Consider the following 27,713-nt stretch of genomic DNA (forward strand, 5'->3'; position numbering starts at 1 on the left):
TGCTAGTCGCAGGTGTGAACGAGCCTTAAGCAATGGCCGATCGCAAATGCACAAGTGAGCGACAGGCAGCTTACTTGAGTTTGCAACTGGGTTGGAGTAGGCTACACACAAGGGTTTCCAGACACCGTCTTCACAGCACTCGGCCGTGAAGCAAATGCGGACGAGGTTCAAATTCAGCTCAGCTGCTTCTTTCTTGGCTTCAGTCTGAAGCTGCCGTGCTTCTTCTGCAATGGGAGCGTGGTGATAGGTCACCAGAGACAGGAACACAAGGCAAGGGAAAAATGATGGCAGGGAGCATCACACGACAATTCTAAAGCTGTCATAAAAACAATTTAAAGGGGTCATGAACCACGCTTTGGGCTTGGTGAGAAAACACATCCTGCGGACACCAGACACTGCTATCTCAGCCAAATCTTGCAGTCGTTCCCGACAAAGAGAGCTTACAAGTTAAGTTGCCATTTTCTCAGGTGCCCTTTTTTTCATACAGAGGCCTGTCAGAGGAGCTGCCAGTGCCTGCTGTCTGACATCGAACAGCAGACAGCATGCCAATGGCCAACATAAACCAAGAGCGGCGTTTGGATCAGCTGCGCTTCTTGACACGGGGTGCCGCCACCTGCTGGCGCTGTGCTCCATACAGGGTGCTAACATTACACAGTGAGCCACACTCACTCACAGGAATCACAATGGAAGAGAGCATTTAATCATGCAAGCTCATGATCATGTCATGCGCTGACACAACTTGTTTTACACGTGCCATTCCTCCCTTTGTAGCTTCCAGCACGCTCGTCTTGACGGGAGAGAGTGCTCAAAGCGCATGACAAACCCCTGTAACTCCACTAATTCTTGACGGATTTGAGAAATTTTTGCGGCAATCATCAATTCATTAGGCAATTAACTCCAATACTGCAGTCATTCGATGATTACATGAAAAAGTGGTTCATGACCGCTAGAAAAGTTTTTTTTCTTCTCTCCCTCAGAGGGTGGGGAGGACAAGCATGAGAGACTACAGCGTGGCTTCCAAAAGTGAGTGCTGTACTTTAATTTCGCATTCCTTCTCAATTTGAAAGTACGGGATTCCATGAAGCCACAGCATATCACAGGTGCACTTCAGTTGTCTCCGTGAGAAAGACCCACGTGAAAACAAATGTGCCAAGCGCATCACTGTACAGTTTGCAGGCCCACATTTACATCTGCATTTGGCATATGCTGTTCATGTCTATCAGGGTGGGCTGGAAAATGCAAATTAAATGGGACACTTCAAAAATGTGGACCCTAGATTATCTGCCAGAACTATGAAAACAAGTTGTATGAAGTTTATTACATTTTTAAAAATTGTTTTATGCTATTTCGTCTATGTGTTTGAAGAAGAAGCCATGCATAAAGCTGCACACACTAAAAAAATTTTGTTGCTTTACTGCCAACTAACGATCACGCACTTGTATTTTAAAAAATCCAACCCCAAATGGACAGATTTCCAGAAGTAAAAAGTGCAACCAATGCACCAATCAATGTTTCTATCGGGTCATATTTTTTTGTTCTAGCACCAGTTGCTGCTGTTAGTGTGGCAGCACGCATGCACACACACAAAAAAAGGACTCCAGACATTTGACTTCCTCCTTCACAGCCCACAAAACTGAGCGGCAATGATCGAATGAAATTGCACACCTTGAGAGGGTTGCAATCTCTCAATCTTGCGTCTGTACAGGATATCAGCAACTGTCTTTTTCTGCTGAAACACGATAGACATGCTGGGGAACCTGCATTAACAGAAAATCATTGCAGCATTTTTAGCCACAGTTTTGGCAAATACAAACACCAAAGAGATGACTACCAAACTTCATCAGAAACAGTAAAAACCCAGCTTGAGCAAAACGCATTCAAAATTCTTGAAATTGTAACCATGGTTTTTTACACTGTAAACGCTGCCACACTAGAAGAAACTAAATCTAAATTTATATTCTTTCCACCATTGCATTTCCACCAAGTGCTGCAAGATCTCTTTTGCCATTATAAATTGGCAAAAGCAAAAAAAAAACGACACTCCCACCGACTTATCTGCCATGATGCATGAATAACTTTCCTGGCATACACCCCGAATATCAGTGCAGAACTTGCCACAGTTCAACGTGGGATATTTAAATTTAAGCAACATACGTAGATACCGTCCAGAACATGTATTGCTAACTACAGTAATACCTCATTAACTCGAACTTGCATATCTCGAAAAATCGACTAAGACGAAATTTTCAGCGGTACTGAACAATTTCCCACAGGTGCAATGTATTTATTGTCCTTTATCTCGAAGTATTTCTGTGCCCACTTTCGATTATCTCGAAATCTTGACTGATAGTGGAACAAAAACTTCACTGCCAAACCGTTTCACAAAACACTAGTGACAAAATGTCATACGTTTCACAAGGTTCACACGAGGCTGCCACGCTTACGTCGAAGTGGACACTGTTCCCGAAACTGAAGTCGGAACCTGGCACGCATAACTACTTTGTCAAGCAACCCTGTGTCACGTCATGTGACACTATAGATGTGCACAGAGCCAGGCCCTGCAAAATAGCACGGGTCGTACACGTTGTTTTGTCTACCGTCAGAGATGCGGATCAGCGTTTTATTTACGCAAGGCACGTTGCGTGAATTTTTTCATTGGCCGTGCGATGTGGTGAGGATAACACCGCCAAAGCAAAGCAAGTCACTGATGCTGCAAAGAAAGGTAGCCCTAATCAAAGAAGCGAATTCGAGGCTCGAAGTTTCCGGACGTCAAAATGGGGCTGTTTGTGTGGTTGCATCGTGCGAGAGGAGCCCCTTCCAGTCACAACATTGACAGAGAAGACCTATCCTTTGGACTTAGCAGTGGGTTACACCAATCTCGCCTGCAACATCGGCTGGTTTGACCATTTTCTTATGCGAAACAACGTGGCGTAACGCACGGTGATGGCGGCAATGTTGACACAGCTACTGAAGGGGTGACGAGATCAGCCGAAACAAGAAACATGCTTCGCTTGATGCGAAATAAACTTGAGTGCAGCGGTGCAGATGATCGCCACATGCAATGTGTTAAGCAACTCGAGAAAGCTTTGCAAGGTGCAAGTGTTACTGGGAGACAGACCACCTTTAGTTGCTCTTTCTGCACTAAATAAAAAGGCAGTGCTGAAAAACACAGCTGGTTGATAGGTCTGGTAGGTCATTATTTTTCTTTAAAATCTTTACAAAGAGCCAGTTAGGCGCTCCTGTTAAGAAACTGGTCAGCAGTGATAACACCTTTAGATAGAACTGGACTTCTCAATGGAACTTGCACAACTTTGCTTATCTCAAAAATCTGCTTATCTTGAAATTTTTTCTGGTTTTTACTACTTCGAGTTAACGAGGTACAGTAGAACCCCGCTGATACGTTTTTGAAGGGACCGTACGAAATAAACGTAAGAGACGGGAAACGTAAGAGCCGAAAAACAGGAAAAACGGCAAAATATTTAGTAGTACAGAATTTTATTTCAATTCTTATGAGCAGCACGAAAATTGGCGCGCTCAGCCGCGATCTAGTCGATGGATAGAAACGCGGAGCTTAGGACGGCCTTATCCACAGAAATGTAATCAACGTATGTGATTTTTTTAACACCAACAGCTGTAGGCATGAAAGAACAAGCACACGCAATCACGACCGGCGCGGCGAGTCCGACCGCGAACCGCACGCACGACCATGCAAGCTCCAACCAGCTCGAACTCCTCCCTTTCTCCGACAAATAACGATGATGATGAGTCTACGCGAACGCGATGGCAGAAGTGAATGCCAATCTCGAAGGCCTTGCTTTCGCAAGCAATTACGTCATACACGCCATGTTTGTGCAATGCAAATCTCAGAGGCTATGCTTTTGTCAATAGTAAATGCCAATCTCGAAGGCCTTGCTTTCGCGAGCAGTTACGTCATAGACGCCATCTTTGCAATTTGAATCTCGAAGGCCATGCTTTTGTTTGCATCAGTTGAAAGATTCTGTTGCTTGTGCCTCTCATGCGGCTAATATTACGGTCAAACAAGGCCAAGCTGCGTGAAAATGCACCATGGCCGCTCTCTTTGGTAGTCACTCGGTCGGCTCCGGGCGCACTTCGCGACGTATCATACGGGAACGGTCCGACAGTTACGACGTAACAGCGGGGTTCCCAATACATTGTATCCTATGGGAGCTATGCCGGGACCGGCGGAAAACGACGTAACAGCCGGGAAAACGCAGCAGTGAGGAACGTAACAGCGGGGTTCTACTGTATTACTGTATGCAGTAATAATGAATTATATGAAAGATACACATGAAATATCCACTTTTACTATAGTGATGTATACAGTTAACGCTCGATATAATGAACTTCAATATAACAAAATTCTCCAATTCTTTAAATGACAATGTATTCAGCCTTTTACAACTCCATGTCCATAGAACACCATGTATTTTTGACCTCAATATAAAGAATATTCATCCCCAATGTCAATATCCACCAAACTTTTGTTAGTGCCAATTGGTCAAATGCTTGAGTAACATGCAGTTTTTGCGAATGCTTTTTGCAGTGGGTGCTCCCATATGAACCTCCAAGGGGAGACTGGGTACTACCAGCAGGGAGGTGATTTGTAGTGGTTACTGGACTGCTGCTGAAGTGGCATGTATACATCAATATAAAAGCTTTGCTGTATCCAGGTCCTGACACGTTGCATCTGCTGCCTTTCTTTTTTTGACATGACCTGGGTCAGTGTGGCACAAATCGCAGAGGCACGAGGAATGACGTTTGCAGAAGATTCTGCAACTCAGAACAACCACGGGGCATGTGTCCAGCTTTGCCGATGCCCTTCTGAAGTTGCTTTGGCGGCAGAATGTGGCTTTCACATTTTTTTGACATCACTGCAGCACACCAAGTATGAAACCTCGAAGTAGTATCCTTTATACGGAACTTTATTTATTCCCTTATCTCTCAAACTTTTCCTGCTGGGTATCTCAACATCTCTAATGTAATAGAGATTCCGAGACATCCAGAGTGCAGGAAAAAAAGTTGCTGAGATAAGAGATTGAAAAGCACATAGAGTTGACATCAACTACGAAAAGAATTTCAACATAACTAATATTTAAAGATATGAGAGCATGAGCTATACAGTTAAACCTGCCCATAACGAACCTCTATACAACAAATTCCTCGATGTTACGACTTATTTTTATTCCCCGCCGTTACTCCATAGAAGCACATGTATTTGCAACTTCTATGCAACAAAGTGGCAGCGGGAGAAACCCTTGATATAACGAATTTTTGCCGCTGACAACCTAGGGATTTTGCTCCGAATTTTGTCATTTTGGCACAAGCAGGAGCCGCACACATCTTCTGCGGTTGTCCCGCCGACGACGGAGTGCAAAGCGGCGGCGCCGTGCATGGTGCACTTAAAGCCTCGGTGACTGTGAGAGACAAGAGCTCGCTAGTGCGTGCGGGTGTGTGTGAGGTGGCCAGGTAGGCCTGCGCCCCTCGAGCCAGCGTTCTTGCCGCCGTGGGCCCATGCGCGAGCAGATCTGAAACTGCCGTGCCCTCCCCCCTCCCTTCAAACCTCATCCAGCCACTCGCGGGTGCCGCCCCACTAACTGCGCCGGCTTTCTTGGAAAAAAAGAAAAAAAAGTGAAAAAAAAAAGGAATGCCTCTTGCGTTGGCAGCGCCACTCTTTGGCTGTTGCAGAAGTCTCTGAACTGCACTTCGTTAACGTGACACCAGGTGATGCCACTAAAAAAATAATAATAAGGCAGCTTTGCACTAGTGGTGCCGAGCCTGAAGGAAGTATGGAGCTGGGCAGCCTTTTTAGTTTCACATCGGTTTTCTGTTTCTTTCCTCCTCTCTTTCTTTTTTCTTTACCAACTTTTTTGTCTTTTTTTCTCTTTATTTCTATTTATTTCTATTTTTTCCCCTATTTTCTCCTTTTCTTTCTATCTATTTCTATTTCTCGCTTGCTTCATCTTTTTTTTTTTCATCTTTATACGTGGTTTTGCCTGCATTACGGCAAGCAACGACAGCGTACGACAGCCCAGGCCCCTAAATTGTTCCGCACTTGATATAATTATCAAGGCACTCAAAGAACAAGAGGAAGAAGACCTCTCCTTGGTGCGAGCGCGTTCAATATGCTACAGATGGCTATTCTATATGTGGTATTGCCAGCGTTATGCCAAGCTATGAGATGACGACAGCGTACGACGGCATACGACAACCTGGGCTCCTAAAGTGCTCCGCACTTAAAAAAAGAAAATCCTTGCTCTGTGTCGTTATGCTTCTAGTTCACAACACATATGGAGAGCACTTTACCGAATATTCCGAGGTATCCGTGTCATTCGCTCTTCCATTTTCGACACCGTACGTGTGCGCATGGAGCAGCCCTTGACGATGTGCAGCTTTGTGATTTTTTTTTATGCGGACAGCGTACATGGTAGACTGTGTCGTCACTACCGAGATGTCAGATTGGCCACTGGTGGAAATTGTATGAGACCATGGTGACGACGACGACAATGACGGATCTTCGGAGGTCAACACCACGCGCTTTGCCATCTTGCACCACGCCGCGGGTTCACTAGACTGTGGCTTCTGCGATTAGCTCCGGCAACGCACCAGCGCAAACTCGGAGGCCACGGCTCGACAATGACGGAGCAGCGTTGTATTGATGTCCTACGAATGTTCAGAATTGCCATCCCTGACAAACAAGCAATAGAGCAAAATAACGCAGTTTTTGACGATAAATAAATGTTTTTTGCCGATAAATAAAAGCTCCCCTTTTGTTTAATTTGTGCGTTTCTCTTTCGAAATTCCGTGCTGAAACTGCATATAACGAAAACCTGTTTGTAACGAATTTTTTCAGGAATTTGTGAATTTCGTTCTACCAGGTTTAATTGTATAATGAGCTTTTACTTTAGTTTTTCTAAGCCTAACACATACAGTGTCATGTTGCTACTTCTCGGCACCCAAATTTACACTTTTGTAGTAGCATAAACACGCACTCACATGGCCGTGCCATTTTCGCGAACTGTGACGTAGCAGCAGTCCTCGTCGTCGCGGCCTCGCATGGTGATGCGATGCACATGTGGCCGCGCCGTGTCCTCAGCGGTGACCAGACTCGCCTTGATGCGATGAGGTAACTGTACATTGTAGTTTTCCAGCTGCAGAGACACAAAATGAAAGCGAGATGTCACTGTAAAGCAAACTGCAAAGGCTGACTCTATGGCAGTGGTTCTCAGATGGAGTTCTGCGGAGACCCATTTAAATAAAAGCCACATACTTCAGTGCTGTCTTGTGACCCCACCTTTCTTTCTCTAACTGCAAGGAGTCCCTCATCTATTCCACTAGTCCACAAGGGCCCCCAAAAATTCACGGCTGAGAAATATTGCTCTATGATATTACCAGTGCTTCCTTTCTAGTTGTCTATGGCGATGCTATACCTCTAAAGCATACAGGCTCTTACAGGTTTTCCTGACCCAAATACACGATAATGTAGTGACATCTGGCAAGCTGTATCACAACTTTGCGTTTGTGGAAGTTTCAAATACAAGCTCAGTCTCCCATAGGCCCATTTTTCTGCCAACGAAACACGCAGTCCTTAAAGAACACCTCACTGACTTTGTGGGGGTGCTATCGCCCCTGTAAAGTCATTTGCGCCTCATGGCGCATGCGTGTTTCACATATTAGTCGCAGTTGGGTTTAACAGCCGCCGAGCGAGCAGTGGCGCTGCACTCACATGGGTTAGGGTTAGCGCGATGGCATTGGCAGCGCCACCTGCAGGAGCAGTTAGGCCGGCGGACAGAAAACAGCAGAGACTCTCTTTGGGGTTTTGGTAGAGCCGTGGATGGACGTTTCCCACGGTGGGTCCATGGGGGGCGATACCGTGGCTCGTTTCCCGTGGGGCTTTTGTGGTGAGTCGAACATTGGCGACGCCGCTTTCGCGGCGCATTGTATGTCTTATGTTGTCTTGGGTTTCCTATGTTTTCCGGGTATTGTACTGGCATTGTATAAGGTTACATAGCGTGGTACTAGTTGTGGATCAGATTCGGCAGGCGAGCTCACCGTGATGTAAAAGCAAGTCAATAAATTAACACGTGTTGGTTGCCCGGACAGCGTGAACTGTGTCCGTGTGTTCCGAAAGCAGCGATCTCTTCAGACCACACAACCTTCAACGTGATCTTTTTGAGCATCCCTCTAAAAAACCCATCGAAAAAGGTGAAGAACCATGGTTCAGTGACTTCATGAGGTGAGGAAACAGGTTCACTCCTTCACCTGAATGCACACTGCCTCACCTTGACGGTAGGAAAGGTCTTTCGCTGCTGAGTGCTCGACTCCCCGATGAGAGGACCATGAGAGCCACTTTCACTTTTGTACCGGTAGCGCGTCTCCTTCATGGGCTGCTCCACAATCACTAGCCGGGCACCACCTGTAGTCGGTCAAAAAAAAAAAAAAAAAAAAAAAAACTAACTAAAAAAGTGAGCGCAACATGTCGAATCTGCAAGAAGTTTACGGGGATGCAAAATTGGACTAGTCTGTCTGCTGACACAATAAATAATAATATCTGGGGTTTAACGTCCCAAAACCACGATATGATTATGAGAGACGCCGTAGTGGAGGGCTCCGGAAATTTCGACCACCTGGGGTTCTTTAACGTGCACCTAAATCTAAGTACACGGGCCTCAAACATTTTCGCCTCCATCGAAAATGCAGCCGCTGCGGCCGGGATTCGATCCCGCGACCTTCGGGTCAGCAGTCGAGCGCCATAACCACTAGACCACCGTGGCGGGGCGACACAACGGAAAACAAAGCAGGCTAATGTTGAGAAAGGCAAAAGAATGAAAACAACAAGCTAAGTCAGTGGATCAGTCTTTCTAAGCTGGTCATCTTCACTGCCATGCTAGAATACAAGGCAATTCTCTTGCATTGCCAACAACAGTGGTTCACAAAGAGCTCTGATACGTATTATTTCACCATATGTACACACACAATGAAGGCAAGGATGCTGCATTAACATTTGACAGTGGCACGAGAAGAAGCAGCCATCTTGCTTATGCAGACGGGGCCGACAATCTTTTAAGGTCCTTCGACAGAGCACGGCAGGCGTTTGTATCGGGTTACCCAGTTGTTATTCAGTAATAATACTTCCGCACCTTTTCCTATCGGCCAATTTCAGTTGTCAGAGAAAACAGTCATTATACCGTAAAAACCGGAATATAGGTCGAACTTTTTTTCCCACAAAACCGCAATAAAAAGTATACCCCCGTCTTATACACCGGGCATTGGCAGAAAAACTTCTGAAGTCTGGCCACTATGGACAACTGAAGTTGCCCGCCTCCATCGCCGTCATCAGCGTCACTTTGTTTACTACCAGCCTTGTGCCATGAGCGGCCTCATTTTGCGTTTTTGTTGTTGTCTAGGGAATCTATTTGGGCTCTGAGCTGCTTTTTTTCTTGTTCTTGACTGGTGGCCAACAACAGTTCACCGTAGCGTTCAAGAAAACAGCGATCGAGTTCGCGAAGGCACATAGAAATCTGGTAGCCCACTGTGAGTCTGAAGTGTGTGAAGATGCATTGGGATGCTTACGCAGGAAAACGCGAGCGAGAGCTGCGAGTCACAAGCAATAACTGAAATTTCATCTTTGCACGGGTGTTCTTGCTGCTACATCTCGCCGGATACTCTTTCTTTGTTGCTTCCTGTGATACCGGCATCACTGGTTAAAGCGACGTGTACAGCTAGGATCGGCGGGGAGATCGAGTGCACCACAGAAGCATTCGCTACTGGCGGGCGCTGAAAGATCACATCACGACATGCAGCAATTAGAAGAAAACTTTGTTTCTGTGCTAGACCGCAGCCTATCTAGAGCTAGAGACGAAGGCTACAGAGTTTATCCGGGAGCTGCGCTCGTGTCATGATTGTTACCGCTGACTTCAGAGTGCATTCAAATTAAAACTGTCAAGATGGTTGCGACCTTTCACGAAGATAATGCTCGAGCCCATCTTTTAGCTTTCTGCCATGTGGAACTTGTGAGTAAACACACGTGTAAATAAATGGCGTTTTCACTGTGCACTACTTGAAACTGCGTTTGTTTCATGGTAGACGCTTTTTGATACTTTGGCCGTTCCATGTACTCTTTTTTTTTATTTTCCATGGTTCAAAGCTGGGGGGCTCAACCTATATTCTGATCCAACCTATATTCCAGTTTTTACGGTAATTAGGGGCATGCAAATATCAAATTTTCAACTTGGAAGCAAATTTAAATGATGAAAACCAAGTGCAAATCAAATATTTTTCAAATATTTTCGAATACGAATAGTACAACTATTCATTTTTGAAAATTTTTTTTTTTCACCAACTAGATATGAAAAGGTAGGTTTGTTGCACAGCAAATAATATACATTGTACAACCTATGCCGTTATTTGTTTTCATGAAGGCTACTGCCCACTTGGCTGTCTATTTAGACATCTACCATGATTATTTGAATACACCAAAAGTTGCCCAGCTTAATTTTTTGCCAGCTGAAATGAAGCTTTTTCTAAGCAATACTATGATATGAGAGTATTTGAGCCCTGGCATCTAAGGAGGTTTGCCAGATAAAGCTTACTGTACCAACATCAGCCATACTGCGTAACGTAAAGCTTATACTACATAGCCTACGTAAAGCTTATGGTCAACAACAATGGCACTGAAGAGGTTTGGCAGCTGTAACTGCACAATGCCGAAGCGTCACTGCTTTCAAACCTTGCAGACCATGCCGGTCTCACAAGGTGCACATAGACATGTGTGGATTGAAAAAAAAAAAAAAAATTCCACAATACACTTGCCCAGGTCAAAGTGCAGCAAAAATAAAGAAGTAACAGCAAGGACAGTGCTTGCTCATGTGCAGGTCACTGGATTCACGGCTGTGAGGAGAGCCAGCTAGCTAGCAATAGAGTAGTGATACTATAATCAATGTAGCAGTGGTGAACACTTATGCAATTTGCAGAGAGTGCTTGAATATGTCTCAAACAGTGTTGAGGAACTGCCCATCCAACTAATTTCAAGACAACCACCGGAACATCTATAAACACGCAGCAGCACAAAAGGGAAAAGCCGCAGGGAGAGCCACCACATACCAGCCATGTGCAGGTTCTGTTCTTCATAGCTAGCGCAGATGGGCATGCCGAGGTCCTGATGTTGCGGCTGGTTTGGCTGGAAAGTGCGCAGCAATAGGTCTTGGAAAGAGCGAAGTTGCTCTTGCTCCGCAGAAGAGGAGGATGAAGCTGCTGCAACCTCCTCTCCACTCACTGGGTAGGCCACATTGCCTAGGGGAGTGCTGTATGGGTCGTCCTGCCACCAGAGGAAGCAAACAGTTGCGCAATGCCAACGGTCACATGACACGCACGCGACACACAGTGGCTAGCAACAGCTCGAGAGCAAAACCATGTCTCTGTTGTGCATGGACTGTGCCACAAGTGAAGCAAACCAGAGAAAGGACACATGCAGAAGTTTAACAAGAGGTCGTTTACGCTCCAGAGGTCATAAGAGACGGAATGAGCTTGGAAAACAAGTTACACCTATCTTAGTAGACTTTAGCGCTAAAGTTTACTAAGTTGCTGAACCAACTCGCGCAACAAGCCACTCTTCTGAAGTTACACCTAGTTGCACTCCATCGCCAGCTTTACTGAGCCAGGCTAAGGTGGAGTTTTTTTGTGCACCTTTGGTCGCTCATGCACTAGTGGCATCGCATGAGTGGAAAATAACATTAAAAAACCTGGCTACTGTTAGCTTGCAAGTGGAAAACCTAAAACACAATGAGCACCAAGTAGCAGCACCCTAGTTGTTTTGACTGAGCTCCTTCCATATTGCTCTCGTCCACTGCCTTAGGCAGCCCCTCCACTCTTCTCTTCTGATCTATGGAAGCCACAATGACATTTTCACCAGCCTTGCAGGCATGCCCATGGCTTTCTTGAGCATCGAGCTCAATACTTATCTGTGACAATGTGAGGTACAGCAGTGCTCTATAAATGTACACTCGCTCGGGAAACACACATGAGTAAGACTCACTCGTGTACATAGGTCGGCAAACTCACTCACGAGTTGGCTCAGATCAAGTTACGAGTCTGAGCGAGTAATATTTTGGTGAGTATGAGTCTGAGTGAGTCCTGTTGAGAAAAATTTTAGCGAGTCTGAGTCCAACCGAGTCCAGTTAAGGAAAATTTTGGAGACTAAGTCCGAGTGAGCCCTAAGCACAAAATATATTTCTTGAGTGAGTCTGAGTAAGCTCCACATTTTTTGCCAATCTGTGCTCGTGTGTGTTCTAAGCATGTGTGGAGCCAAGACAGAAACCCATGATGGAACAGTTGGTTGTCTCGCGAGTTGCAGCGGTTGTGATTCGCGAAAGTAGGCACCACTCCAAGTTGCCTGGCATTGGCAACTACCACTTGCAACAAGTTCCCTTAGGTACTTGTTGAACACCATTAACCCTTTCGCGACCGTTGACAAGTATAGTCGTCATGAGATTTTCTATTAAAATGACCAATGACCACTATACTCGTCATTAACAAAAATTGGTCCCACAGGGAACCAATGAAGACTATATTCATCATACTTGTGTTTCTTGACGCTAGATGGACACACTTGTTTTTGTTGAGCCATTTGTGTGTCGGCTTTCACTTTATGGTCATTTTGCATTGTAATGCCATGCGGTGAAGCCACCTTTGAGTTATCTTTTTTTTTACGCCATTAGTGAAATAAAGGAACCCCACTGAATTGAAAGAATGGTAATGTTTTATTCAGAAAAAAAGAGCTCTACAAAGTGAGCAAAAAAGATTTTCCAGTTATTTTGGCACGTTTTTCTTTCTTTCTTTCAGTCACAAAAGGGTTAATAAAGACACGAATGCAGTCAACTTTGTCATCTGCAGCAGTTCCAGCCATCTTGTGCTGCATGGACTCAGCACTACCTCATGAGAAGGCGCAAGGGATTTGTGAACTAGGCTTGCATGACAGCTACGCTTTTGTGCAACAAATACTGCGGTGTCAACGCCGCTATGTTGAACTTGTGAAACAAGTGCTCAAGTGCAGAACCACCGTGAACTGATTCAGAAAGAGCATGTGAAACGAATGGACCTCTTGTCAATGAATCATTAACAGTAATCATGTAAAAAAAAAAAATGTTGAAACTTCAGCTCCATGCCTTTCCAGCTAATTTGGTACATTCTACCACACACTGGAACACTACTGATCACAAAGTGAGAAAAGATTAAAACTGTCACTTATAATTTTGCTTCCATTCACCACGAAGACAGCACTAATTCAAGAACAGTTGCAGCACTTCACAAGGTCATCATTCCACTGTTCGCATGCGGTACATGGTACAATGTGGTGAAAAAAGCATTTGGGATGGGTTACTTGCTATACAGAACAGCAGGGCCAGTTTCTGAGGTTTTCCTTCTCCTTAGCATTACCATACCACACAGCTGCAGTTTCAGACGCACATTTTAACTAGTGCGTTATAACCTTGGCAGTTTCATTATAGGTTCAGTTCAACAGGCGTTTACAAATGCTTCATTCGACCAAACTATCCAAACATTGGATAGTGGATTCCATCCCACGGTGGATTTCCACATCCCAGTTACCCAGCAGCTTTGTTTAGGCACGTTTAATCGAAGTCCATTGTACGCTCAGCACCTGATCGTAACTTTAAACTTTTAATTTGTGCAAAGACAGCAGTGAAAGCGCACAATTCGCGCAGAGGCAGGAGAAAAACGCATGTAACAGGGAAGCCAGCAGCCATTAGAACAAAGCAGCTTATGCTCTCGCACTTCATGACACATAAAGCACGAAAAAAAACTAAGGCAAATTGCTTTACACTCTGCTGCGAGTGTCAGTGGCACCTCGCTTCTCTTCGAGTGTACCAACAGAACTTGTGCCAGACGACTCGATCAGCGGCAACAACAAAAGTAGCGACCGCAGGTTTTCAACGGCGACTGCCAAGCCCGTTACGCAAAGGCTGCACACTTTCGGAAGGCAACGTGCACGTTCAAAGGTTGCCTCCCGAAGCAACGGTAAATGCACGTACTACGCACAGGAGAAACAGGTGTTCGCGAACTACTTACGCTGCACAAGCAAACAATCCGACGAGGCAACAAGTTCAAACAAAACAGCGAGTTAAAGCCATCAGCTCTCATGCGCGCAGCAATTTCGAGAAGAGCCGACGAATTTGGTGCACTGGCAGTGGTATTACAACACGAGCACCTCTGATCGGCTTCCTCGAAAGACAGGACAAAGCCACAGGTCCTTCGATGCACGCGCGGTAGGTCCGTTAGTATGAGCCCACACAAACGTAATGATGAAGCTGCGCTTGTGATACGCTTAGAACGACGAGGCGTACGCACCGTACCTGCTAAAACACGTCAAACTGCTTCATCCAGGATTGATTGGCTGTAGTGCCGATTCCGAGAAAAACACTTGCAACAATCCGAAACTTTAAGCACCGTCTGCATCACTCGACCCTTTCAACTGTACTTTCGACCAACGTTACTAGAACAAACTCAGTTTCAAAGCTCCGTATCTCCGCCAGCGGAGGAGGGTGGTCCGAACGGCGGTCGCGAGAACTAGCGGCGCTGCAGTTCCGTCTTGCGCCATATCGGCGCGTTGTCTGCTGCCACGGCATAACGCTGCGGTCCGCCGCGTAGTTTCTCGCGGCAACTTTCTTATTGTACTAGTTAGATGGATACTTAGGTGGATAGGCTAAGGTCGTCTGTACGCATTGGCCCGCGTGCGTTGTTCATTGATTGGCTAAGAATCGATGTTCGGTCTATATTGCCACGCCCACTTCTTGTTTTATTTTGATGTATTCGGGTTTGACCAGCAAGGACGGTTATCAACTCTTGACGCTGTCCGCGAAGCAGTGTTCGAGAAGCTTCGCGACTGTAATAGATCGTTTTGGTAAGATTGCGCGCTGCACGCAAATGTTCCAGCTTTGTCGAGAGATAACGGCGCCACCAGCGATATCGCTGGAAAGTTCGATAGCGGCCTGTATAAAAGCCGACGCGCTTGACCGCTTGTCAGTTGATCGACGGTCGACGCTCTGTTCGCCGCTATCAGTGTATTGCTGTAGTTTGACTTTGTTTCCCGGCCACAAGTTTGGCCAAATAAAGAGTTTCATCACGGACCTGCTGACTGCTGCCTTCGTCGACGTCACACCCTGTAACAATATTTGAGCTGTCTACAATATGCGCTTAACTTCTAAGCATAGGAGTTTCTAAGCGAATGAGGGTTTTCAGAGTAATTTTTATAACTACCACCACAATTTTAGCCGCTGCCGTCTTATCTAGACCAAGAACAACCCAACACGCTTGTAAAAGCCTGCACAAAGAAGCGTACTTACTCGAGATACAAAAACGTTCTAGAAAAATAGTACTCATGTTTCTACAATTTATTGAAAAACACTTTCTCGAAAACCATCACCAATGCTTTGAAATGTGTACAAGACACGTTTTCGCGACGGTGAAAGAGATACTGACCCAAAATCAGAAAATTTTACGAGAACTCGGTAAATGAAATCTCAGTGTGCGATTACATCGAATAGATGTCGTCTCTGAGCAATTATTTCAGCGTATAGTTGTATTTTCGGTGTCTCATCTTTCTACGTCGCATCCTTCTACGGTGCCAGGGACGTAGCCAGGGGGGGGGGGGGGGGTTTGGGGGTTCAAACCCCCCCCGAAATTTTTCAGTTTTGCTTGCGTATATATACACGCGCACATACAAACGCACGCACGAACATACATAAAGTATGGTTGAACCCCCCCCCCGAAAAAAATTTCTGGCTACGGCCCTGTACGGTGCCTTAAACAATTAGAACAGATCGGCCGTGATGTGAGCACAGAGCAGTTATTCGCGCGTACTCTGTCGCTATAGAAGAGTGGTCAGCATTCAACTTCAGTTTTTCAACTTCACCGAGCAGATGTTCCATGCCCGCAGCACTTTACACTGTACGACAGCCGTTTGCGTTTCGTGCTCTAGCCGTTCACTACGCAGTTTAACTGCTCGTCAACTACAATTATCTATTGAACAAGTAAGTCTCCGTTTCCGAAGCAACGTGTACTAGTTGGTATTCCATTATTAAACTCTTCAGCGCATAACCTTCGACACGGTACACAAAGAAAAGACGAGGACCCGCGCTGGTCCTTGTCTTTTCTATGTGTACCGTGTCAATTTTTTGCGCTGAGCAGCCCGTTCCCGAGCCGGCGGGTGTAAAATATTCCGCACATCTTGTTCAATACCTCGTCGTAAAATCTCTCGAAAATCCACTGCTTTGAAGGAATAGCGACAGCTGACAACTGATCGAATGTTAGTGTGATGCAACTCCCAGTCTCGGTAGCGTATATATAGGTAATCGCCTGCCTTTCGTTTTGCTGTTCTATTTCTGGCGGCTCCTCCAAATTGGGCACTGGGCTTTCGCGGGATGCCGTGCGTTTTGGGGGGGATTTGCGCCTAAACCCCCAACATTTTGGCTTTGAAATGTGGGGTGGAAGTGCTGGGAACAAGCGCGGCACGGCACCTGGCGCGAGTTCCCACTTTCCATGTGGGATCAAAACTTCTTGTCCCGCAACGACACGACGATAGTGCTTTACAATGTCGTCACTCTCAAAATGAACGTCACAGACCTTGCATTTCGCAGTAAGTTTTCCATCTTTGCGATGCAAAGCTTCAATGGCGTAGGGTCTTTTGCAGGTCCAAAGAAGTGTCGTGAAGCGGAGTACGGCCGCCTCTCTGCGGAGTGCTACACCTACAGACGGCGAAGTCCTTGGTGTCGCGCTTGCTGTACAACAAGCTCTTCAGATTCCTGGAGAGGTGTACATATTAACCGATTCCCAGCAAGCATGCCGAGCCTTTTTGATGGGACGCGGATTCCCCAAGGCGGCTCACTACATCCTACACAAGTCGTCAAACATAAACATAGACACATCCAGCCCACAACGTATCCACTTGCTCTGGACTCCTGGCCATGCCTCATTGCCTGGTAATGACCACGCTCACGCGGTCGCTCGAGTGAGTGAGTGAAACAACTTTTATTGACGATCCGGCATAAAGGGGGGAAGGGGTAGGGGAATTAAAGCGAGACACTAGCGTGCTCGAACGTCCCGGAGCAGCAACCTACTCGCGTCAAACCCGTGGGGGCGCCGCTTTCGGCCGCTGGCGTTCCAAGATGCTAAGCACGTGCTGGACCACGTCTCTTTGTTTGCCTGGCTCTCGGCTGATGATCTTGCTGCTGATGGCAGTTGGCATTGCTTCTTCTTGGTTACCCGGCGGTGGCGCACAGTCCCAGAGGAGGTGTCTCTGGGTGGCTCGCGCCTTCTTGCAGTGTTGGCATATATCCGTGGTGTATACCTCCGGGCAAACGTGCTTTGCCCAGACGGGGGTCCATATGGCTTGTACTTGCAACTGCCGTAGTGTGGCTGCTTCGCTGCGTTGTAGGTCTCGGTGAGGCGGTGGGTAGAGGCGTCTGCTAGTTCTGTACCACTGCAGAACGTCGCCGTAGGTTGTGATTAAATACTCTTCGTCTTCGACATCGGGTCGTTGCGACTCCGAGGAATGTGTTGACGGAGACCCGCGGCTAGTTAGCGCGTGTGCCTCTGTATCTGCCTCCTCGTTGCGGTTCGGGCCCGCGTCCAGCTCCCCGGCGTGCGCAGGGAACCACTTGACGGTAACGTTGGTTTCCGGTCTTGCTATTGTTGAACATACTCTTGCAGTGGTTCCATGGACGTTGTTTGTAGCAAAGTTGACTATTGCCGGCTTCGAGTCGCTGAGGACCGTGCGGCAATCCGGGATCGCTAGTGCCAGTGCGATTGCAAACTCCTCGGCTTGCGTGGGCGACTTGCACCGTATGCTTCCCGACGTTGTGAGTACTCCGGTGTCTGCAGCGATGACTGCTGCTGCGTACGTGTTCGGCCGGTGGGGATACTTCGCCACGTCCACGTAGTACGCGCTCGGATCGTTGGCGTGACCCTTTGTGAGGGCCGTGGCTCTCGCCATTCTTCTTTCTTGGTGTACTTGCGGATGCATGTGCTTCGGTAGGGTGTACCCTCAGTCTTTGGAGTACGTCCCGGGATAGCTGCTTTGCTACCTCCGGGGTCGTCGCTGGCGCGTTGATTCCGATGCGTTGTAGTATCGTTCTTCCCGTCCTGGTCTGGGACAGGCGGTGATACTGCGCCGTTCGCTGGGCTTCTGCGATTTCTTCCAGCGTGTTGTGAACGCCCAACGCGAGCATGCGTTCCGTGTTGGTGTGGGGGTATAGGCCCAGGGCCGTCTTGTATGCCTTTCTGATCATCGCGTCAATCTTGATCTTCTCCGCCGCTTTCCAATTGTGGAACGACGCCACGTAAGAGATGTGGCTGACTGCAAACGACTGGGTGAGTCGTAGTAGACTGTCTTCTCTCATGCCCTGGTACCGCGTGGCCACCTTCTTGAGTAGCCGGGTGGCCAGCGAGAGCTTTGCGTGGAGCTTCTGTACCGTCACGTTGTTGCGGTTCAGGTCCTGGAGGTGCAGCCCCAAAACTCTGAGCGTCTGCACGTGCGGTATCGGCGTTCCGTCTTGGGTTACCACGTTGATGTGCTGCGTTGTCGGGCGTCGCGCACTTTGCGGTGAGATCACTAGCAGTTGCGACTTGGTTGGTGAACATTTGAGTCCGGTGGGTCGTAGGTGTTCTTCTACGGCGACGACGGCTTCTTGGAGGGCTGCCTCGATCTGGCTGTCACTTCCTCCCGTTGACCACAAAGTGATGTCGTCCGCGTATATCGTGTACTTGATGTTTCTAACACGTTCCAATCTTCTTGCAACGCCTATCATGACGAGGTTGAACAACAGAGGGGAGATCACCGAGCCCCCGGGGTCCCCGTGCTCCCCAGCTGCTTGAGCGGCAGTTGTAGTTCTCCTGCCACAAGCCGCGTGGTGCGGTTGGTCAGGAAGTCTTTGATGTAAGCGAACGTCCTCTCCCCCATGTTGAGGTGGGACACCTGCCGAAGGACGGCCGAGTGGTGTACGTTGTCGAATGCTCCCTGGAGATCCAGCCCGAGCACCGCTCTGTTATCCAACGTGGGAAACTGTCTGTCCACGATTTCGTTCTTGAGTAACAGCATGGCGTCCTGGGTACACAGTTTGGCCCGGAACCCCAGCATTGTGTGTGGATATATGTTGGAGTCTTCCAAATAACGTTGCCATCTGTTGAGTAGGACGTGTTCTAGCACCTTGCCCACGCACGACGTTAGAGAGATGGGTCTCAAGTTGTCTATGCTGGGTGGTTTGCCCGGTTTGGGGATCAGGACCGTTTTCGCGGTCTTCCATTGTTGTGGTAGCTTGCCCGTCCGCCAGCACTGGTTGTAGTACTTGGTGAGGGCTTCGATTGCCGTGTCGTTCAAGTTCCTCAATGCTTTGTTGGTAACTTGGTCCGGTCCGGACGCCGATTTGCAGTTAATTGTTTGTAGAACCGCTCGCACTTCCCATTCTTCGATGTCGGCATCGAGCCTCTCGTTGGTAGCCCCTTCGTAGCTGGGGAGTGGGTCCGTTGGCGTTACGGGAAGATACTTGGCGTCCAGGCGTCGTTGCACCTCAGCCTCTCCCATTTCTTTGACGGCTTTGTGAATGGTCTTGTTCAGCATGTAATGCTGAGCTCCCTTGGTTGTCTGATCGTTGAGCAAGTGGCGTAGCAGGCGCCACGTCTTGCCTTTGTGTAGTTGACCGTCGGCTTCTTGACACACCGCGTGCCACTGCTGTCTGCAGAGGACTGCGCTGTGATGCTCGATGTCTCTGTTGAGTTGTGCTATACGTTTGCGTAGTTTTCTGTTGTGGCGTTGACGTTTCCAGCGCCGTCTCAGCGAGTTGCGGGCTTCCATGAGGTGGGCTAGTCTGCTGTCCAGCATCGTAGCCTCCAGCTCCGCTTCTACCGTCTGAGTGGCGTCTTTGGTCGTGGCGTTCAACATGTTGGTCCATGCTTCTATGTCTTCAATGGTTTCCGTAACGTTGTCTTCTAATTTCTTTCTGTACTCGTGCCAGTCGACGATTTGCTGTTGCTGTGCTCTTTGCGTGCTCTCTGCGATGGGTATTGTAATTTCGAGTATACAGTGGTCACTTCCCAACGTCTCCCCGGTGTTCCGCCACGTGACACCACGCAGTGCCGAGGCCGTGCTTATGAAGGCGAGGTCCGGGTTTGTGTCTCGCTGCGTCGACGTTCCGTTTCTCGTAGGTGCGTTGGGGTCGTTTAGCAGTTGGTAACCTGCGTCCATTGTTTCGTCGTAGAGGCTGTGGCCCTTTGCCGTCGTGTATGGATACCCCCATGCCGTATGTTGAGCGTTGAAGTCTCCACACAGTAGGGTTACGTTGGAGCCCGCGAGCTGTTGCGCTTTGTGCACAAGAGTGCGGAATTTTTGCTGGAAGTGCTTCGGATTGCTGTACACGTTGATTATAAAAGTGCTTTCACGGCACTTGCGCTTCCCGGTGACGATTTCGACCGTGGTGTGCTCGATGGCGCCGTTGGGTAGCAGCTCGTGATCTACTGAGGTTAGATTCTTCTTCACCAAGGTGCAGACCCCCTGCCCTGCGCCTTTCCCAACTGTTCGTGCGCTGGGGGGCTTCGCAAAGGATCTGTACCCCGGTAACGTCGGTGGGGTTTCACTGTGCGTTTCTTGTAGTATTATAACGTCGGGTCTCTTGGTGCGTTGCTGTATGTACTGTTGTAACGATGCTTTTCTCCCCTGTATGCCGTTGGGATTCCATTGCCATATGAGGAGGTGATGCTGTTGTGTCCGTGCTCTGTTTCTCTGGATAGCGGTGCCTGTTGCCGTTGTCCCGTCCATTATTGCGGTTGGGTGAAGGCCTGTTGTGTGATTAGTCCTGACGCCGTAAGCGCGTGTATCAGTGCATCCAACTTGGTCTGTATTCCTTGTATGGTAGACTGCATGCCATGTATGGGTGTCACCAACGTGTCGAGGCGTGCGTTGGTAGCATCGAGGCGATCGTTAGTAGCCTTGATGGCTTGGCTCAGGGTTTCGTAGTTGGCTTTCATGGTCTGTTCCAGTCGATCTTGACGTTCTTCTAGGCTGTCCAGCCTAGCGTTGACTCTTCGTTCACGTGCGTGTTCGAGCGCTCGCTTCTTGGGTGCCGGTTCGCTTGTCCTAGCAACGTCGATCGTTTCGGGTTCTGCGCTGTTGGCTTCTGTGGTAACTGGGGCTTGTACCTCCATGGCTGAGTTTGTGTTGTTTTCCGTTGGCGTTGGGGGTCTTGATGTACTCGTGCCAGTCGACGATTTGCTGTTGCTGTGCTCTTTGCGTGCTCTCTGCGATGGGTATTGTAATTTCGAGTATACAGTGGTCACTTCCCAACGTCTCCCCGGTGTTCCGCCACGTGACACCACGCAGTGCCGAGGCCGTGCTTATGAAGGCGAGGTCCGGGTTTGTGTCTCGCTGCGTCGACGTTCCGTTTCTCGTAGGTGCGTTGGGGTCGTTTAGCAGTTGGTAACCTGCGTCCATTGTTTCGTCGTAGAGGCTGTGGCCCTTCGCCGTCGTGTATGGATACCCCCATGCCGTATGTTGAGCGTTGAAGTCTCCACACAGTAGGGTTACGTTGGAGCCCGCGAGCTGTTGCGCTTTGTGCACAAGAGTGCGGAATTTTTGCTGGAAGTGCTTCGGATTGCTGTACACGTTGATTATAAAAGTGCTTTCACGGCACTTGCGCTTCCCGGTGACGATTTCGATGGCGCCGTTGGGTAGCAGCTCGTGATCTACTGAGGTTGGGGGCCGTAACTACGAAACGCATGCCTACTGCACTGCGCCTCACGGCACAGTGAAAGGAGTGATCCGTGGCATCGCAGTAGAGAACACTGCTGAAGATCTGCACGAGAATATCATTAACCAAGCAAACCCGCAGGCCCTCGAGGCGCACAGGATTGGAAACACTACCTCGATCGTCATTTTGTTCGCAGGAACAAAGGTCCCCAACTACATAAAGTATGGCTCCATTGTAGTAAAGTGTGCATTATACAGACAACACCACAACGTGTGCAGGACATGCGGCAAAATCGGCCATCGGGCCGATGTATGCCCCACACCGGAAACCAAGATCTGCTTTGCGTGTGGCGCGCCTAACCCGGCGGCAGACCACGCGGCGCGGTGCAAGCCACGTTGCAAGCTGTGTAACGGAGCCCACGCCACGGGCGCGGAAGGCTGTACGAACAAGTACAAGGTGCCCTTCGTAGTTACTCAGCGCAGATGGGAGCGCAGAAACGCGGCATCAGCGTTTTCGTCGCAAGACTTCCCGCAGCTGCCACCGCAACAACAGCAACAACAGAACGAAGCACATCTAACAAAGAAAAAACGCAGCCGCTCGAGGAAGCGAGACAAAAGCAGGGGACGCTCGGCGAGCCGCGGCAGAAGCACCGACGGCAAGCGCAGCGAGAACATGCACGTAGCTCAAGCAAATGACAACACCGTCCAGTCACTACGCAACGAAAACGACCAGCTCAAGCGATGCATCGCCGAACAGAGAGCTCAAATGCAAGAGATGAACGCCAAGTTGAACCAACTCATCAACGCGCAGCAGCAACAGGCGACTCCGACACTGCCACCGTCGCCGCCGCAGATTCAATCAAGACCCCCAACGCGGTCGCTCGAGAAATTGCCCACCGAGCTGCCCGGCATGGCGAGGCCGAGAGTCCAGATCAAGTGGGTCCTCCACTCACATACCGAGACATATTAACATACTACACCAGAGCTAGACAAACCATGTCCCCGCCACCACCGTCGTTCTCGCGAGAGGAAGAGGTGGCACTCCGCCAACTTCAAACGAATACTTTCCCCAACCTCCTCTCCATGCATAAATTCTACCCTGACCGCTACGCAGACTCTTGCCCGGGCTAGAGTGTACTAGAAGCTTTTGAGTGGCGCGAGTGGCTGCTGGGAGCGGGCGTTTCAGCGTGGAATGATGCGGTGGCGCTGGCGTCGACCAATCTTCCCGGGCGGATGGCTGGCAGGCGTTCCGCGTACGTGTTGGTGCCTCTCCGTCGCGCCTATAGTGTGCCGGCCAAGATGATCTCCCGCTTTTTTCTTATTCTTATACTTCCTCTCTTTCATAAATATTAATGCAAATAAATATTATTTGACATTATTGTTATTGAAGTTGCTGCTGACCGCACTGAAGCAGCATAGCACATTATACAGTATAAGGAGCGCGTTTTTTTTTGCCATGTTTTACAGTGTACAATTAAATGAGAAACCAGCTGGCTGGTACACAACGGAAGCCCCCCCCCCCCCCCCCCCCATCTCCCCGAAAAAAAAAAATGAGTATGCTGCCCACAAAACGAAGAACTCTTGGCCCGTTCCATGTAAAACACTAAAGCTGGAATCAAAGGGCGCGTTGCTTGTGGCTGCGTGCACACACGACAAAAAAGCAGGCTTTATTGACATTGTTTGAATAACAGCAGAGTTTTTCCAAACCTCCCTTTGATTTTGAAATATGGGATTAGATTCATTGTTGTAGGACCCACAAAAATTCAAATACGTAATACTGCAGAAGAAGGCTTTCAGGGAAACATAGTCATGGAAGATTTTGAGAGTTTAAAAAACGCAGCACCACTGCAAAGCAGAGTCGTAACTGTAATAATAATAATCATTGATAACACAAAAATACAAGGTTTGCATATTTATGAAACAATACATTTGCGAATTAGCAAATTGTAAAAAACAAAATTATAGAGCCAGGATACAAAAATAACATAAAACAAAGAAAACACAAAGACAGTGTTTAGGTTGTTTTTCCAAAATACATTTAAATAAAAAAAATATGTTATGGTTGCATAGTCGTTTGAAGGGACACTAAAGTGGAACCGTGAATCGGCTTAGATCGATTAATTGTGCTCCGACACCCATAATGCTGCTAAATTTACCATCACAGGCTTATTAATACAAAAAGATTCAAAATCAAAGTTTTATTTTGAGATATCGCGTCAGAATTTGCACGTTCTCTCACTTACAAGCCTCTTCTCGGAAAAATTGTTTTTCTTCTTGGTGTACCTTAAAGAAATTAGGAGTGCAATAAAATATGCACGAAAAATGACATCCTTTTTACGCCACTGTAGCAATTATAACCTACTCAATTTCAGGTACTGCTGTGCGCTTTGTTTCTCATCCCGCGACGTGTTAAACCCTTCACATAAACATGCATACGTGTGACCACATAAAAACGGATCAGCTGAGCAGTCAATGGCTTGCAATGTTCGTTGCAGCCAACACCCCCAAAATGCTTCTCCTGTTGATTACTGCCAAGACATCCAAGATGCTGTCTTTGTGTAAGTCACTCGTACTAAAACAACCAGTGAAAATTTCTTCAAGTTCACTAATAAAAACAAAAGCTTTCTGTGAAGGGTACAGAAGAACACCGAAATCACAATATTTTGTGAAAACAGCACCATTTAGGGACTGGCCATCTCATGAAGGCAGCAGAAGCTCATTCATGCATGCACTGCACTTTGGAGCACACATGTTCTAGCAACATAGCCTGCCACAAGTACGTACGCCTGGAGTCGCTATGCTGATTGACGTATGGGTGGTCTGGTGCAGTCAAAGAGCTTCTGTGAAGCGAACCTTCAGCACCTTCCAAGTATCCTTCATCAAGCAACAAGTCAATCAGTTGCTGCTGCTTATACAAGTTAGCAGGCTTGTCTGCGACAGTGAAAAGCGAGCTTACAACCCCCTCTGAAACGTGTGATCCAGCAACACTCTTGGCAAGATTATAACAGCTTAGACAATTAATGGTCGTGAGAAATTGTTGCGGAGTGGGATGAGCATTGCATTCAGATGACAGCCTGACAATACCGAAGAGGTTTTCAATTTTATCTTCGCTTAAGCGGCTTGTAATAAGGTATGCATAGGCAATCTCTGCATGTAAGTAGCTTCAGCAAAATTGATAATATGCACGTAGTCTCTCACAATGAAATGCGGTTCGAAATGTAATTCGCACACAGCACAATCGGCGTCAAGCGGTTTGTCAAGCCGATGGAGGTTCCGCTCCCAAAGGAGTCGTTGTTCTTCGTCATTCGGGGCCTTAAAAAGGGATAACTTGAGACTTTGTTACACACGCGGATGTCCATTTGTGCAACCTGGCGCGTAACAATGTTTAAACGCTGTTTTTTTTTTACATTTCGCGACCAAAAGAGAGATGCCGGCCATGCCGCCGAGCAAGCCAAGTGGGAAGATTGGGCGATGGCAGCGCCGCCGCTACTTTCGCCGCAAGTTGGGGATGGGAAAGCAAGGGGAGAGCGTTTCGGTCGCGCCACTCAAAAGTTCTAGTACACTCTACCCGGGCTGTGGCAGCTCCCCAACGGCGTTCCATGTCACGGTGGAGTGCACCGCAAAATTATTCCCTCCCCTTCCAGTCATCCTGTGCCCCTTCCGCACCAAAGAGCTGTGGGACGATGCCCTCTGCGACGGGCCTCCCGAGGTCCGCCAGGCATTGGTTGGACGGGCCCGTGTCGTCGCTGCGATCATCATAGGGACCCCGGACTAGGGTTCCCTCCCACATGCTTGGTTTATATATTTTAATAAAATGTTTTCTCTCTCTCTCTCTTGCAGCCCGGCGCAAAGCAAGTCGGCATACCGCACTGTGAATCTGTTCGCCCTCGTTACGCTTCGTACATCATGCACGTGTCTCCGTACAAGACGCTAAGCCTGGTCACGAACAGTCGCAAAAATGACGAGCTAACAAAGCGCAGACGACGCTGTAACCCACGTGCGCTCGTACATCGGCGGCGCCGATCACAAGCGCCAGCCGCGGGAGCTAGACGTGACTGCAGCGCCACTAGTTCTCATGACCGCCACGCGGACCGCCTCTCCGGCGGAGCTTTTAAACTGAGTTTGTTCTAGTAACGTTGCTTTCGACCGATTTCGTTGCTAGGCTAGAGTCATAGAGTTAATATACTGACTCTCATAGAGTTATTATACTGTTTCTACGGTAAAGCGATAACCACAAGAGCGCCGACATCTTGAAACGTTGTCATTGTTGCCATTATAATACTTTAAAGAAGCGCCAAAATTAGCGCTATACAGCGCTCGCAGTACTCGTAATATCAATCATAAAAAACCAATTTCACATTTCAAAACGTGCGAAAATTGTTTTATATTAATCAAAATATTTCCAGAAAAGATAACAATGGCTATTTATACAATTTACTGTGCAGAGAAAGGAGTGTTTGCAGCATAGAGTTAATATACTGACTCTAGAGGAAAAGCTGGGCCGCGAGACCTATAACCACAAGAACGCTGACATCTTGGAACGTTGTCATTCTTGCCATCACATATCAATCCTAAAGAAGCATCTGCACAATTAAAAACTTGCGGATATAGTTTTGTGTTTATTTTGAATACTCTTACGAAAGAATACGATGGTTATTTATGCAATTTACTGCGCGCGGAAAGGAGCGTTTGCAGGCTGATTTACTAGATGGCGCCACCATATCAACACCAATAGAGTGCCTCGATGTCCTCCTCGCCCGCCCCTCCGTAGAGAGTGGAGACATCCTTTGACTGAGCTCCTGTCGTCAAAACCAGTTTTCGTAGTGCCGTCCGCCATTTTCACGCCGAGCGTGCGTGTCGAGACGCGGCTACAACGTGGCGGCAGTCGGCAGGAATTTGATGCGGATTTAACTACGGCGTTCTTTGAGCGCTTTCACGCGAAATGCCTGGCTCCCTTGTTCAGTGGTGTAGCCAGAGGGGAAGGGGCACACCGGGCTCGTGCCCCCCCCCCCCCCCCAAGAATATTTTTCCCTTGCGATACAGAACACAATATGAAACTCTACCCCACTTATCTGCACAGACCCAATATCGCATCAAAAAAGTGCCCCCCCCCCCCCCCGAAAAACATTTCTGCCTACGTCACTGGCTGGGTGCCACTGTGCTCAAACCACTACTTTCCTAGGCACCCAAAAAGGAGAACTGTCTCGGTGGCTAAAATCAAGCGCGACAATCGGCAGCCTACAAACACCTCGTCCCTGTGAATTGTGAGTATTACGCAATTCCCTCAAAATATTTGTTTGTTCTGGAATATTTTTGTAGCACGAGGGTGGTGACTGAAAGATCTTCCCTTATACATCGCGTTCGGGAGGATGTTCCTTGATGAGAGACAGCGTACGAAGTAATTTACAAGTTGCGCTAACTCTTAGCTGTGAGTGTAAAGCATTCAGAAAACAAATCCCATTCTAAAGTTCTGCGCGTGTCTGTACCAGTTTTAGAAGTAGAGTTTGGAATCCTAATTCGCACTCAGCGCACGCAACCTTGCACGTGACGTGGAAGACTACCGAAGCTGTTTCTTTTCGTGCGCCAAGAGGCTGGGACGGCATGCTGCGCGCTGTCTTCTCTAGTTATATTAATGTGTTACCGGTTGGACCGAGAGCGTATTTTTGATGAAATCACCCCTGAAGGTTGTGACTGCATACCTAAACAAGGTTGCGCGGCCGAAGTTGGCAGGATGCTGTCAGCGACACGAAGAAGCTGTGGAAAAGCTGTTAATTTCAAACTCCGCGAGGCTGAGGCTGCGCGTGCACCTGCGTCAAGTCGCGGCGAAGGGAGCTAATAGGCATGCAAGCAAGACATGTGTAGGAGTGAGCCTGCAGTGAACATTGAAATCGTGTGTTGGTGTGTTAGGCACAACTGAGACATTTTCGTTTCTCTTTGTGATGTA

At 48.0% G+C, this 27,713-nt stretch overlaps 1 protein-coding gene across 4 annotated transcripts in view; it reads right to left on the minus strand.

Annotated features, from left to right (window-relative positions):
- Positions 1–27,713, minus strand: part of LOC119390442 (nuclear factor NF-kappa-B p110 subunit) — a 402,969-nt gene that overhangs the window by 127,229 nt on the left and 248,027 nt on the right. For 3 of the 4 annotated variants that reach the window (XR_007415546.1, XR_007415547.1, XM_049414032.1), the window contains exons 1-6: positions 14,388–14,528; positions 11,122–11,335; positions 8,301–8,434; positions 7,015–7,169; positions 1,666–1,757; positions 75–224 (exon numbers count right to left, since the gene is read on the minus strand). Coding sequence is in view for 1 of the 4 variants with exons in the window: in XM_049414032.1 (XP_049269989.1) it covers positions 75–224; positions 1,666–1,757; positions 7,015–7,169; positions 8,301–8,434; positions 11,122–11,167 (577 nt within the window). In the remaining 3 variants the exon portion in view is untranslated. Of the gene's footprint in view, positions 1–74; positions 225–1,665; positions 1,758–7,014; positions 7,170–8,300; positions 8,435–11,121; positions 11,336–14,387; positions 14,529–27,713 lie in introns of those variants that run through there. The other variant, XR_007415548.1, reaches the window with a different exon arrangement.

Source organism: Rhipicephalus sanguineus, chromosome 1, assembly GCF_013339695.2.
Source record: "Rhipicephalus sanguineus isolate Rsan-2018 chromosome 1, BIME_Rsan_1.4, whole genome shotgun sequence".
Classification (NCBI taxonomy): Eukaryota; Metazoa; Arthropoda; class Arachnida; order Ixodida; family Ixodidae; genus Rhipicephalus; species Rhipicephalus sanguineus.